General features: G+C 36.7%; 1 protein-coding gene across 4 annotated transcripts in view; it reads left to right on the top strand.

Annotated features, from left to right (window-relative positions):
• Positions 1-14451, top strand: part of LOC115222307 — a 78726-nt gene extending 64275 nt beyond the window's left edge. For all 4 annotated transcript variants that reach the window (XM_036511417.1, XM_036511419.1, XM_036511418.1 and 1 more), the window contains 2 exons: positions 10494-10637; positions 12553-14451. In XM_036511417.1, the coding sequence (XP_036367310.1) occupies positions 10494-10637; positions 12553-12920 (512 nt within the window). In that variant the 3' untranslated portion in view covers positions 12921-14451. The remainder of the gene's footprint in view (positions 1-10493; positions 10638-12552) is intronic.
• The last annotated feature ends 1055 nt before the right edge of the window (positions 14452-15506 follow it).

Here is a 15506-nt window from a genome sequence, read left to right as displayed (position 1 = left end):
TATCCATCTCATTTGTTAAGCAGTGGTGGGAGACAAATGCAGACTCGCAGACACACATACACGACAGGCTTCTTTCAGTTTCCTTCTACCAAATCCATACTCAAAGCTTTGGTTGGCCCGAAGCTATAGCAGAAGACACTTGCCCAAGGTGCCACACAATGGGATTGAACCCAGAACCATGTGGTTGGGAAGAAAGCTTCTTACCACACAGCCACTCCTGCATTTATCTATATATATATGTGCGTGTGTGTGTTTCGTTTTGTTTTTTTCCTTTAACACACCTCATGTATAAAGAGATTTTATCTCAGGCGAAAAACACAGCAGCATACCTGTCAATGGTGTATATGTATATTATGTATGATGTATAGATGGGAATTTTAATTTAATGCTACTTTAGTTGCTTACATCAAAAACGTGTACTTGATGTATATGGCAAGAGCAGGTGTCACAATGAGCTGCACCCAAAACATTCTGTAAAGGGGTGAGTGATATAAAGGGCATACAAACCTGGAAAACATATCAAAAATGAAATGTATGAACAGGGTATATAGTCCCTTGCCCATCTAAGGGGGCAGTGACAACAAATAAGAACTGACTCGGTTCCTAGAAAAATAAAAGAAAACTTACCTAAATCATGTTGGCATTGGAAAGAGGGATGTAACATGATGATGACAACAATGATGGTTTGTGTTGTAGATGGTGATGAGGATGAAGATGATGGCTATAATGAGAATGATGATGATTCTTGTGAAACCTAAGACTGTAAGGCAATATTGCGAAAACTATATTCTCATCTGTTCTCAATGATGCATGGAAACAACAAAGAAGAAAAACAGGTGGTGGTGGTGGTGGTGGCGGCAGCGGCGGCGGTGGTGGTGGTGGTGTGGTGGTGGTGGTGGTGGTGGTGGTGCAGCAGTGATTCTAGTAGTGGTGATGGTAGTTGTAGTAGTACTACTACTGATTGAAGTAGTTGGTATCTTTATAAAACATAAATACCTTAGCTATAAACACACACTCAAACACACACACACATTTAGCTAGCTGTGTGTGTGTGTATGCATGTGTGTATGTGTGTGAAGGCATGGGTGTGTTGTAAGAAGTTTGCTTCCCAACCACATGGTTCAGGGTCCAGTTCCACTGTGTGGCACCTTGAGCAATACCTTCGAATCTCCTGCTATACCTTTGGATCAGCCATAGCCTTGTGAGTGAATTTGTAAAGTGGAAACTGGATGAAGCCCATCGTATTTGTGCATGTATGTTACTGTCTACTTGCCTTGCCATCACATAATAGTTGTAAACAAATGTCACCGTCATGCAAGCAGTGTCCTTCATTTCCAGTCTTCCATGAAAACATGTCTGGTCTGGTCTAGTCCTGTTGAAGGTTGGTAACAGAAAGGGCATGCTCAATAGATTGCATCTAACCCTTAGTCCTTCTTTATGAAGCTTGTGTGATGGCATCAGGCAAAAACCTACTTGTTTTTGTTACATAGTGTTGCCACATCATTTTTTCATTCAGTCAAATTCCAACCCAACATTTGTCTGTTGCAAATCACACTTACAATTGACAAAATTGGTTTTCCACTTAAATTTACTAACATAAAAATATACAAAGATAATTCCATTTTGCAATTTTAGCAAGCATATGTGTGTGTAAGAATTGTTGCTGTTGTTGTATTTTGCCGTCTTGCTATGAATGTTCAAGTTAATGTCACTCATATTATTTATCACAAAAGCATTATTTTTCCTCTCCATCTTTGTCAATTTAATGTTGTTAGCTTTTCTTCTTTTTCCCTTTTTTTTCTTATTGTGTGCTTTTTTTTATGCTTAAGAATGGTTTTGATGCTGCCATCACAATGGTGAACTTGTCTTCTTATGACCCCAATAAACTATCCAAAGAGAAAAATCTTATTTTTCATTCTTAGATAAAAGTAGGATTGACACTGGAACTGTTCCAAAATCTTCTCTTAGTAAAATTATCTGAAACAGCTTTATTCCTTTAAATCAAAGCATGAAGAGTCTAAATTCTTCAACAGAAATAATTCAAACATGTCCATTTAATTCAAAACACGGTGGTGGTGGTGGTGGTGTGGTGGTGGCAGCGGCGGCTGCTGCTGTTGTTGTTGTGTGGTGGCAGCAGCAGCGGTGGCAGTGGCCCTTTCTGCTATAGGTGCAAGGCCTGAATTTTATGGGGAGGGCACTAGTTGATTACATTGACCTCTTCCCCCCGCCCCCATTGCTCAACTAGTATTTATTTCATTGACCCTGAGAGGATGAAAGTCAAAGTCACTTTGGCAGCACTTGAACTTAGAATGTAAAGCTGGAAGAATTGTTGCTAAGCATTTCTTACAGCATGCTATGAATTCTGCCAACTTACCACCTTAATAATAATATCAATAACGATAATAACAATAATAATAATGAGGATAATAATAATAATAATAATAATAATAATAATGATTATTATTATTATTATTATTATTATTATTATTATTATTATTATTATTATTAGTATAAGGAGGAGGAGGAGGGTTCAAGACCCTCAAATATTACCAATTAAATTGACTCCAATATTGGATAATTTATTTTATTGATCCCTGAAAAGATGAAAAGCAAAGTTAATCTTAGTGATAATAACAATGATAATAACAACAACAACAACAATAATAATAATAATAATCTATTATGAGTTCTTAGATAATATATATAGAGAATGGAAAATTATTCCGCAATTCTTTTTGAATCAGTTCCAAAAATATCAAAAGAAACACGGATTGAAGTGGTACGAGTTCTTGATTAATGGAACGATAGATTTTGTAGATTAAAGGATTTCTGAATGTGATATAAAAGTGGCAACTGGTGATGATGATGATGATGATGGTGGTGGTGGTGGTGGTTGGGATGTGGAAGTAGTGTTGGTGCCTCTTTCTCTCTAATAAGGATGCCTCTCTCTCTCTCTCTCTCTCTCTCTCTCTCTCTCTTTCTCTCTCATATGTGTCTCTCAGTATATTCTTCTCTCACTCTTTTTCTCTCTTTCAATGTCTTTTTATCTCTTAATCCCAGTCATATGTATGTATGTATGTATGTATGTATTCATGTGTATGTGTGTGTATACACATACACCTACACTTATGTCAAAATGTATATATATTTATACATACGTGTGTGTGTATGTGTACTCTCACTCTTTCTCTATTTCCCTCCTTCAATTACTGCCTGTCTTTCTAATGTTTACTTCAAAGACTTACTTCAAAGAATAATAACAGGCAACTCGCCAAAAGGTCAATACATCATATTCCATCAATGGAACTGTCTTCTGTCTTTAATCAAGATACTGAACTGTCAACAGCTCAGTCCACCTTAGTGTAAACAGGTACCACGGTATAGTATTGTACACACTACTGTGCTCATAGCCGAGACACTGGACTCTCAAATGCCTACTCCACCTAACTGTATGTCAGTACCACAAAATACCATTTTTGGCACCTTTTCTATAGCTAGGTGTACTGGACTATTTACTGTATTGTGTCCCAAGTCAGTACTCCTATGTTTCAACTGCACAGTCCGCCTCGGTATCACACTGTGGTATATTTCACTGTAATAATTCTTTCCACTGTAAGCATGAAGCCTAAAATTTTGGAGATGGCTACTTGATTACATCAAAACCAGTACGTAACTGGTACTTATTTTATCAACCCAAAATGACAAAAAGCAAAGTCAACCTTGATGGAATTTGAACTCATGTCATAAGAAGTAGTAGTAGTAGTAGTAGTAGTAGTAGTAGTAGTAGTAGTAGTAGTAGTTGCAGCAGCAGCAGTAGTAGTAGTAGTAGCAGCTACTGTAATAATGAAAGGACAAAGACAATTATTTGGTAATCTCTTTAGCACTAAGTAGGAATTACTATGAACTTAAAATGACCACCACTCCTCCACAGCAACCTAAACTGTCAAATGAACCTACACTCCATCAAGACAACCTGTACTCCATGAAGTCCACTATCGCTGAAGTAATTCAGCTTACCCTTTACTAAACCATTATATTTATTTCTTTATTGCCCATGGTGGGGGGGATAAACATAGAGTGGACAAACAAGGACAGGCAAAGGAATTAAGTCGATTACATCGACTCCAGTGTATAACTGGTACTTATTTCATCGACCCCAAAAGAATAAAAGGCAAAGTCGACCTCGGTGGAATTTGAACTCAGAATGAACTGGCAGACAAAATACTGCTAAGTATTTCGCCCGGCATGCTAATGCTTCTGCCATCTCACCACCTTAATAAACCATTATATTGAATCCATCCCCTCCCACACACATACTCCATCAAAATGACATAAACTTCACAAAATCCACCTTCACTCCACCTAATGCCTCTACATTGCACCAGGTTCACCTACATACCACCAAATACTCTTACGTTCGGCATACACTCTGGCAAATCCACCTACACTCCACCACATCTAACTACACTCTACAAAATAAACCCACACTCTGCAAAATTCATCTACACTCTACTAGACTCACCTACATCATGATCATTATCGTTTAACATCCGCTTTCTATGCTGGCATGGTTAGGACGGTTTGACTGAAAACTGGTAAGCTAAGGGTGCTGCACCCAGGTTCCAATCTGATTTGGCAAAGTTTCTATGCTTGGATGCCTTCCTAATGCCAACTACTCCAAGAGTGTAGTGGGTGTTCCTTATGTGCCACTGGTAGCAGCCATGATTATGTTCTCACTTGGCTTGACAAGTCAAGACAAGCCTGGTGTATTGCCAAGGGTCTCGCTCACCTGTCACTGCCTCCATGAGGCCCAACACTCGAATGGTGCTTTTTACGTGCCACCGGCACAGGTGCCATTCAGATGCCACTGGCATCAGCCATGACTATGATACACTCCACCAATTCCACCACACTCCTTCAAGTTTATCCATATCACACTAAATCCACCCACACTCCCCCAATCTAACTTACACTTCACCAAATTCATCCACACTCCATCAAGACAAACTTCACTCCACCAAATCCAACAACACTCCACCAGATCTGTCTTCATTCCACCAAACTAACCTAGGGTAAAGGTAGAAGGGTACCCCCCTACACTAGGCACAGGAGTGGCTGTGTGGTAAGAAGCTTGCTTCCCAACCACATGGTTCTGGGTTCAGTCCCACTGCATGGTGTCTTGAGCAAGTATCTTCTACTATAGCCTCAGGCCGACCAAAGCCTTGTGAATGGATTTGGTGGCAGAAACTGAAAAAAACCTGTCGTATATATGTGTGTGTGTGTATCTTTGTGTCTGCGTTTGTCCCCACCACCATCACTTGACAACTGATGTTGGTGTGTTTACGTCCCCATAACTAAGCGATTCGTCAAAAGAGACCAATAGCATAAGTACTAGGCTAAGGAAGGATAAGCCTTGGAGTCAATTTGTTCAACTAAAAGCAGTGCTCTAGCATGGCCACAGTCAAATGACTGAAACAAGTAAAAGAATGAAAGAAAAAATCCACCCACACTCATCCAAATCCACCCGCAATCGTACAAATCCACCCGCAATCGTACAAATCCACCCGCAATCGTACAAATCCACCTGCAATCGTACAAATCCACCCGCAATCGTACAAATCCACCCGCATTTGTTCAAATCCACCCACATTCATTCTAATCCACCCGCACTCCACCAATCCCATCTACGTTGCATCAGACAACAGATTCATAAAACAAGATCTCGTCTAGTGTTTGCAAGTGTCAGGATGAACAACAAATATATTTGGATAAGGTGTTTCCACAGAAAGATTAAACAAATACTTAAGTCTGTTGTTTTTAACTCTTATCTTTCTCTCTCTCTCGTTTTCTCCCGTTTTCTAATTTATCTTTTATACAGTAATAACAGTAACAATGTAAGCTGCATTTAGTTAACTTGGCACCTGATGGGGGATATGTCAATAAGGATAAAGCACTGTGCCCTCTCCTTCCTCATCCTTTGAAAGTACCGGTTGTGATGATGGTGGTGGTGGTGGTGGTCTTGGTGGTTGTAGTAGTTGGAATTAATTCATTATCATTGTTTATATATCTATAAGAGTATGTGTTTATATGTGTGGGTGTGGGTGTGTGGGGCCTTGTGGTTAGGGTATTGTACTTATGATCACAAGATTGTGGTTTCAATTCGTAGACTCGCACTGCTCTGCGATCACGTCAACACCTGACACATGGAACACTGTGCACCTGTTCGGGCGACATTTATTTTATGGAGAGAGTGAGCGAATGTGCAGCAGGAACATTTGATCACTAGCAACAACTCATTTGTGCAGGTCATTCTGCAAAACACTGAACACCCATACATTGTCTTTGACAAGAGAGTCCCTCATATATACATATATATATATATATATATATATATATATATATATATGTATATATATTGATAGATAGATAGATAGATACATACATACATACATGCATACATACATACATACATACATACATACATACATAGATGTATTCTTTATCTGTGTCACTTCACGTTCTGAGTTCAAATTCTGCCTAAGGAAACTTCCCTTTTTGTCTTTTCAAGGTTTATAACAAGAAGAATCAGTAAAGAGTTACTAGAACTCTATTCCTCTGACTATAAACCCCATTCTCAAAGAATTTCTGCAATTGTGTCAGTGTTAAAAATGATTATTTGTATTATTTTTAACATTGGCAAAATCCCAGGAGATTTTCATTAATGCTCACTTACGCATACATGCATGCACACACAAACACACACACACAATCATGCACACATGCACATGAAAACACATTTATGAATATACACAACTATACACAAACACATTTACAACACATAATTATATAATTCTCTGCACAGTATATACATATATAGAAGGACAGACAGATAGATAGGTAGGAAGATGGATAGATATTAAATGTATATAATGGATATAACATATACACACATACATACATACATACAGACATACATACATACAGACAGACATACATACATACATACATACATACCACACACACACACACACACACACACACACACACACACACATACACACACACACACACATACACACACACATATAGACACATACAGAAATTTGAATACAGTTCATTGCAGATAAGATGCATTCACTTACAAACACACATGCATCATGTGTGTATGTATATATATGTGTGAGTGTGTATATATATATATATGCACACACACACACATATATATGTGCATTTGCCATTAGCATTTACATCTCTATGTTTGGACTTTTCCCTTTTCTCCATTCTCCTTTCACCGAGTGTCAAGATAACACATTTCTTGTGCACATCCTCATGTTGGTTGTTTTCGTGTTTTATTTGTTTATTTTAATTGACTATATATATATATATGTATGTATGTATGTATGTGTATATATATAGATAGATGTGTGTATATATATATATATATATATAGAGAGAGAGAGAGAGAGAGAGAGATGTGTGTGTATATATATATGTGTGTGTGTGTATCTAATTTTCACTCATTGTTGATGTCCTGTTTTTATTGTGTATTTTTTGGTATTTTGTCCTGTACTCATCTCTCATGTGTTTCTTGCGCATTGGTGATATCCTATACTTAATGTGTATTTATATATATATATATATATAAATATATATATAAATACACACACACATCAACACTATGCGCTACCAGATCCACTCTCAAGGCTTTAGTCATGAATGATAAGAATAAACTATTTGCAAGTGAGAGATGTAATTTGCATCAATCAAACATCAGTGGACAGAAAAGATAATCTTTTCCCTTGTATACAACATAATGAACCACTTGCTATATCTGGCCAGCTCGTTAATTTATACTTTTTAATTGTTATGAAATGAATGACATACAAAGCAAGTGTGAGGTGTCATCTGCATCAAAGCAGTCATCAAAAGACAGAAAAAGAATGCAATCGTCCCCTCCCCATCCAGCCCTATTTGTGATGTATCCGGCTACCTACTTTATTTGGCCGGCTCGTTATGGAAACCTAACTCAAACAAGAGTCATGTGGTATTGATTTCTGTCTTATAAGTTTTACCTGTGTTAATCAGGTCAGCTGTTTGTTAAAAATATACATTCCAGTTGGGTTGTAGTGAGTGAGCTGGCTGCACCACGCAACTGGATAGTGACATGCATGGCGGAACAAGCTGCTGGGGGATAATCGGTGGGGTGTGGGGAGATTATGGCATGTCAACTGGAATTGAAGCTAAACAACACATGTGCTGTTGTTGATGTTGTTGTTGTTGTTGTTGTTGTTGCTTAGCCCCATGTCAGTCAACACAGAGCAGACCTATGATTGAAAACATCCAGCTGTGACTATCCGGTCTTTGGTATGTTTAATAAATAGTCATGGGCCAATCAAAAGCTTTGTAAGTGGATTTGGTAGACAGAACTAAAAGAAACTCATCACATGTGTGTACGTGTGGGGGGGGGGGTCTGTGTGTGTCTGTGTGTTTGTCTCCCACCACTGCTTGACAACCAGTGTTGGTATGTTTACATCCCCATAACTTGTAAGAGAGAGAGAGAGACAAAGTAGTGTTCCACCATGGCCACAGTCCAAAAACTGAAACAAGTAAAATATAAAAGGAAAGATATCTAGGCTACATTATCCAATGTGTCCTACTTATTTCAAGACAGCAGGATGTAATCTGGCTGCTATTACTAGCATGTCAAGTATTCATCCCGAAGTTCCCTCAGTGACCTATGACACATATTGTTGCTGTTGTTGGTATTGTTATCAGTGTGTTGTTGTTGCTATTGTTTGGTGCCATATCAGACCTGATTCAACTGACAAATGACCAAAACTGTTCTAATCATGACCATCCACCCTTTTTTTTTTTTAGATAGGCATGTTTGAGCTGTAAGAAGCTTGCTTCCCAACCACATGGCTCTGGGTTCAATCCCATTGCATGGCACCTTTTTTTCAAGTGTCTTCTACTATAGCCTTAGGCTGACCAAAGCTTTGTGAGGAGATGGAAACTGAATGAAGCCCATCGTATGTCTATGGGTGTGACTGTGTGTGTTTGTGGGTCTGTGTTTGTGTGTGTATATGTTTATGAGGGAAGGGGGTTGTGTTTATGTGTGGGTGTGTTTGTGGGTGTATGTACAGATAGTCTGGACTTAGCTCTCTCAGATTATTACTTGTTCCAATCGATGGCTTGCTTCCTGCTTGTGTAATGTTTCATCAACCAAGACGAGGTGGAAGCTTCAATGAAGCAGATCTTCATCCCAAAGGGCAAGAACTGTTATGAGCGTGCAACCAAAGAACAGGCAGAAAGGTGACTTCAGACGGTGCAACACGATGGCCTCTACTTTGAATGCTTGGCTGTATTTGTTAACAAAATACTGCAAAACTGTTGACTCATCACAATAGTAGAGTGAACCATACTAGATTGTTTAACCTACTTACTGCTAAGTAGACTGGATTATTGACAATTCTGTGATTTATGCTACAGTGTAATACTTATTTACTGCTGTTTTAACAGAGCTAGTAATAGTTACATGCAGGGCTGTGGAATCAAAACAAAAAACTTTGACTCTGACTCCTCTACTATTAGCACCTTCGACTCTGACTCATCTTTATGTAATTAAATGATTGTGGTCTACATATCTCATAAAGTGTATGCATATGCTTGTACTTTGAGTAGGCCAGTATGTTATAACTGGTTTATTTTAAAGAATAAAGATATTGTGAGTTGGAGTCAGTATAGTTTTACCAACTCCGACTCCAGCTACCCCTTAATTATTTCCAACTCCATGACTCCAGCTCCACAGCCCTGGTTACATGACTGGGCTATGGATACAGTTTAGTAGGATGTACTGGCTGACTGGGCAGTTGATAATTAAGTATCTTAACTATACATAGAGTACAGGAAGCTATACCATACCATGGTACTTGTTTGCAATCAGCTTGACCAGACTCTATTGACAGTTAAGTGTGTTGGTTATTGATACAGGGCCATTTATTCACCATCATTTAACATCCACTTGTCCAGGTTTTTGTGGGTCGGTCAGAATTTGTTGAGGTAGATTTTGTTATGGACAGGATAGGAAGCACTTCCTGTCATCAACCCTCACTTGATTCCAAGCAAGGTATTATTCCCCCATCCTTCCCCCAGGGCCAAACAGGTTTTCAATATTTTTTGTACTGGTGCCTGTTCACAGTCATGTATTGTCAGAATATACATATGTATGCACACACACACACACACATACAATGGGCTTCTTTCTGTTTCCTTTATCAAGATCTACTCACAAGGTTGTACTCGGCTCTGGGATATTGTAAAAAGACTTTTGCCCAAGGTATTGTGCTATGGGATTAAACCTAAGTGTACATGATTGTGAAGCAAGTTTCTCAACCACATATCCACTCCAGTACCTATTCTATTGTATCATGCTATACCGTGCAGGACCTACTTACAGCTAAACCTTTACCTTGTTTTATTTTCCTGTTTTCCAGCACTATTTCCTTACATAGACTATGCAGTTCTTGATTGCCCAGACCAACCTGTCGACTTGAACAACTATTTCCCAAACTATGAAATTGTAGGTGGACAACGAAGAGTTATTGAACCTGTAAAAACATCCAATGGAATTAGAGCAGGTAAAAATAAAACCAGTTCATTTTTTTCTTTGTTTCATTTATTAAAGAGTGAGAGATGAGTTTTGAGATTTTAGAATTACTTTTGGGTTTAGTCAGAAGAAGAACGGTAAGGTGTCCAACCTTTTATAATACATGTACTTAACCATTTTGATACCATCTCACCAGAGATCATTCCTGGGTCCATGATACAAACCTCATGTTTTAAACTTATCTAAATTAAAACCTTCAATCAAAATTCCATGCTGAGTTATGTTTCAAATACCAGCTGAATGATGATAAAGTTGTTTTATTAAATTCTTCATTATTTTAGAAATTAATCGAAACACAGAAATCGACACAAGAGAAATATTGTAACAAACAGGTTAAATGCTTTATTCAGATGAGCAAGGGCCACACCAGTAATATTTTTATGGCTTATTCAGACAACTTTCAACACTGCTGAAGGAAAAAAGTAAAAAAGTAACAACTTGTGTGACCTAAACTGGAATACTGAATTATTCTCAAACCAGAAGACAAATGGTTCAAATTCTTGAGCAAATCCAGGTGGTGGTATTATGCTGGGTGTTGAATTAGGGCCTACCACCTAAAAATTTGGTCTACTCCACTACCCATATGGAACCTTTTAACCAAAGGAGTCTACCCTAGAAGTTATAGGTGTAGATACTCCAACTTTATTTAATGTTTTATCCTTGTTTTCTCTTAACCAGAGATGGTTGGGTAGTGGCCATCATGTTTGATGACCCTCCAAGATGACTGGGGTTGATATGGTTTATGTTAAACTGGAATATCTGTAAGTTAATCTAACCCACAGCCCCCTCATTCCCACTGAAAATATATGGTCATCTGGTACAGATTGACCTTGAGGACTGTGTTTTTGGTCAAATGTCAACACTTTTGGCCACTTCTAAACATTTTTTTTTTTTTTGCATTTTTTTAGCGAGGAAGGAAAGGCAGTACCCATGGCCTTTTCCAAGCCTCCAAGACTTGTTGGTGGGAGGAGCAAGCTATCCTCAACTGCAGAGTCCCTACCTGAATGCCTGCAACAGGACAGACTCTACTAAAAAGACTCAAGGTGGCTAGTGGTCATATTAAACCAGGCGACAGGCTAAGTCTACCACCCATGTAATCCATGGTGGGATTTGAACTCAGTACACGAAAACCTGGAGTAATTACCACAAAGCATTTAGTCCAACATTTTTATAGTCCCTTCAATCCATTGCCTTTAAACAGTATTTTTTTATTGACCCTGAAAAGTTGTATGGTAAACTTAACTTCAGCTGGATTTGAACTCAGCAAACAATGGATCAGAACAAATACCACAAAGCATTCTCTCTGATGCTCTAGTGACTTTCCAATGCTCTAGCAACTCTCCAATGCTCTAGTGACTCTGATGTCCTAGCAACTGTTCAAAGCTCAAGCGACTCTCCAATGCTCTAGTGACTCTCTGATGCTCTAGCAACTGTTCAATGCTCAAGCGACTCTCCAATGCTCTAGCGACTCTTCAATGTTCTAGTGACTCTCCAGTTCCCCAATATTAAACCTTGTTAATGTTCAAATTACTCTGTCAAATGTAATGCTTATTTATTTGCATTGTTTTGAATTAATTCTGCATTATTTCAAAGCATGTTGATTGTTATTTTTAGAATGACATTATAGGATAGGTATGAGAGGCTGGATCTTGCCAATTTGAACATAGAATGGGGAAATATTTAAGCTGATTCATTGACATGTAACGATATGTTGTTCTTTTTCCTAAAATAGGGGACACACACAGCAATGTCTTCTATTTCAAGTATCATAAATATTCATTATTATGAATTATTAATTTCATCATGTAATTAATGAATTAATTAATTTATGGTTATTTAACTAATTCTGGTTTCTCTCTTCTTTTTTCTAATTCAAATATCCTCAGATCCTTACTGTCAGGTTGACTGCGTTGGCCGACATGGCATTGCTGATCTTCCTAAACGACCCATGAACACCTCAACAACTTATTTCTTTTCGGCTTTCCAAACAGAAGGCAACCTCTCGACTCTGGAGAGGACATGGCGCAGCTGGAGTGGTGCGGATTATCTGCTGTGGAAATGTCCCGATGAGTTGAAACTCAACCGTATCACATTATACAAGAAAGTACACCAGGACACAAAATTTACTTTCCTTGTTCTGTGCGAGTGCAGTGAAGGACTGTCACACATACATAAGGCAAAGGACTTCTTAGAGAGACTAAAAGAGAGGCGGTGTGGCTATGTCAGTCTATATCGAGTCGATCGGTTCTACTGATTCATTGGTGCCAGGGGTGGGGATGGGGGTGAAAGGAAAGAATTTGTAAGACGGACAACATGCATATACTACCTTGAACTTTGCCCAGTTGTGCAATTTCTGTTGAGTATAATGCACCGAAATTCTACACACAAATACACGCACATCTGTGCACACACACATATTTACATATTCCAATGTTACTTTCTTCAATGAATGTGGAACAGAGTATTTAGTACCTGCTGTAAAGTATATGCTTTTTTTCAGATGAAACCTCTTTGTTACAACTCAAGCTTCATACTACTGCAACCATTAGGGAAGAACTAGTTTTATACCAAGTGACCAGTTCTCACCCGATGATTGCTGTAGCATGAAACTCAATTTGCAGAAAAGGAACTCAGTCTAAATAAACTATATATTTACATGTATATTAAATGTGTGAATGTGTGTACATACTTATGTATACCCCCACCCCACCCACACACACACATTTGTGAATACATATATGCATATGTGTACAAATGTATAGGTATTGATATGTGTGTGAGTTTGGTAACTAAAACATCAAACATTTTCCTCAGACATTTTTTCACCCATACAGCTTGCATTGTAGGGGAGATAAGCTGTTTCTTTCCATGTGTTTTCATATATATGTACATATATTTATACCAAACACACAGACTACATATATACACATGCACACACGCACATACACACATGATGACATATGCACAGACTTCATATTTTCTCCCTAATAACAAACATGTATCAAGGACTATTATGTATTTCACCCAAAAATACATAAACATTATTCCATGTGTGTGTATATATATATCTGTGTGTGTGTATGTATACATATATATATATAACAGGAATCTCAATCCTCAAACAAAGATGTCCATTATGAGTTTAACATGTAGAGTTTAACATGTACAAACACACATATTTTTCCATTTTACCTATATAAATATATATACATATTTATATTTATATATATATATATATATATATATATATATATATATTATATATATATATATAATATATATATATATATATTGATATATATTGGTATATATATATATATATATGAATTTCCAAGATTTCAAAGTTCTTATTTGGTGATTGAGATAAGTTTATTTTTGTCCTTAGTCTATGAGAACATGGATTCAGGCTACTAATAGACTCCAAAATTTCTTTTTGTTTTTTATACACACATACACGCACACATATATATTTTGCAGTGACTGTGAGTGGGTGCATGTATGTATAATGTGCACTAACTCACGTATTTGCATATAAGCAACAGGGGCTGACAAAAAGTTATGATGATCTTCTTTAAATATAGCTCAACTTTTGATTACCATCATTATAATCCACCTGGAACTGTGTCTCACTCCAAGAAGTGAGACAGGGCTCTCTAGGAGGGGAGTACACCTTGAGAGGTACTCCCACCTTTTGCTTTTAATTTATATTTATGATAAAAATAATAATGATGATAATGATGATGATGATGAATATATATATGTGTGTGTGTATATATATATATATATATATATATATATATATAACAAAACAAGAAGTTGGAAAATTTTATGGGGTATTTATTCCATCATTACACATGTTCCATTAGATAATAGGTATCACAAAGATTTACATGTAATATTAACAAGTAAGAAATCTTCTTTTTGAAATTCTCCAGACAGAGTATCAAATAATATTATTTGATTCTCTTTCTGAAGAATTTTTAATTGGAAATATCCTATATATTTATCTAACATGGAAAACTTCAGAATTCCTACTAGCAAATTAAACATGTGTAATAATATAATGCCAAAACAAAATTTTCCAACTTCCTGTTGGAAAATATAATATATATATATATCAATAATAATAAAGGGTAAAATTAATTAATTAATTAATAATTAACAATTTTACCAAGTAGTTTGGCATGCTAAAAGAACCATTATCGGTAAACTTAAACAAAAATTTTAATAATTATGAGTATAATTATAATTAGGGTTCAGCAAAAAATTTGCTTCACCACATACCAAATTTAGAAATAGCAGCCAAAACTAGCTATTTCTAAATTTGGTATGTGGTGAAGCAAATTTTTTGCTGAACCCTAATTATAAGTATACTCATAATTATAAAAATTTATATATATATATATATAATTCTTGTTTATTTCATAACATATATATATATATATATATATGTTATGAAACAAATAAGAATTTTGTGTCAATAAAAAGATTGTTAATGTGTATATATATATATATATATATATATATATGTATATACATTGTCATATATATTTTACATACATGTATGTACCTATATATTTTAATTATTTATATAAACATTAATGTTTATGTGTACACTTAAAAGAGTGTACATGTGCGTATGTATGTGCTCGTGTGTGTGTATGTATATCTTATATATGTAAATATGATCATACACTTTTACACATTAAGCCTCCATGGGTTAAACAAGTGAGAAAAGAAAAGAAAAGACAAGGGAAAAAAATCAAAAGAATTTTAAGAAAGTATACATACACACACACACACACACACACACACACACACACACACACGCACATAACAG

This window comes from Octopus sinensis, linkage group LG19 (genome assembly GCF_006345805.1).
Source record: "Octopus sinensis linkage group LG19, ASM634580v1, whole genome shotgun sequence".
In the NCBI taxonomy this organism is placed as follows: Eukaryota; Metazoa; Mollusca; class Cephalopoda; order Octopoda; family Octopodidae; genus Octopus; species Octopus sinensis.
This window is presented reverse-complemented; position numbering and strand designations above follow the sequence as displayed.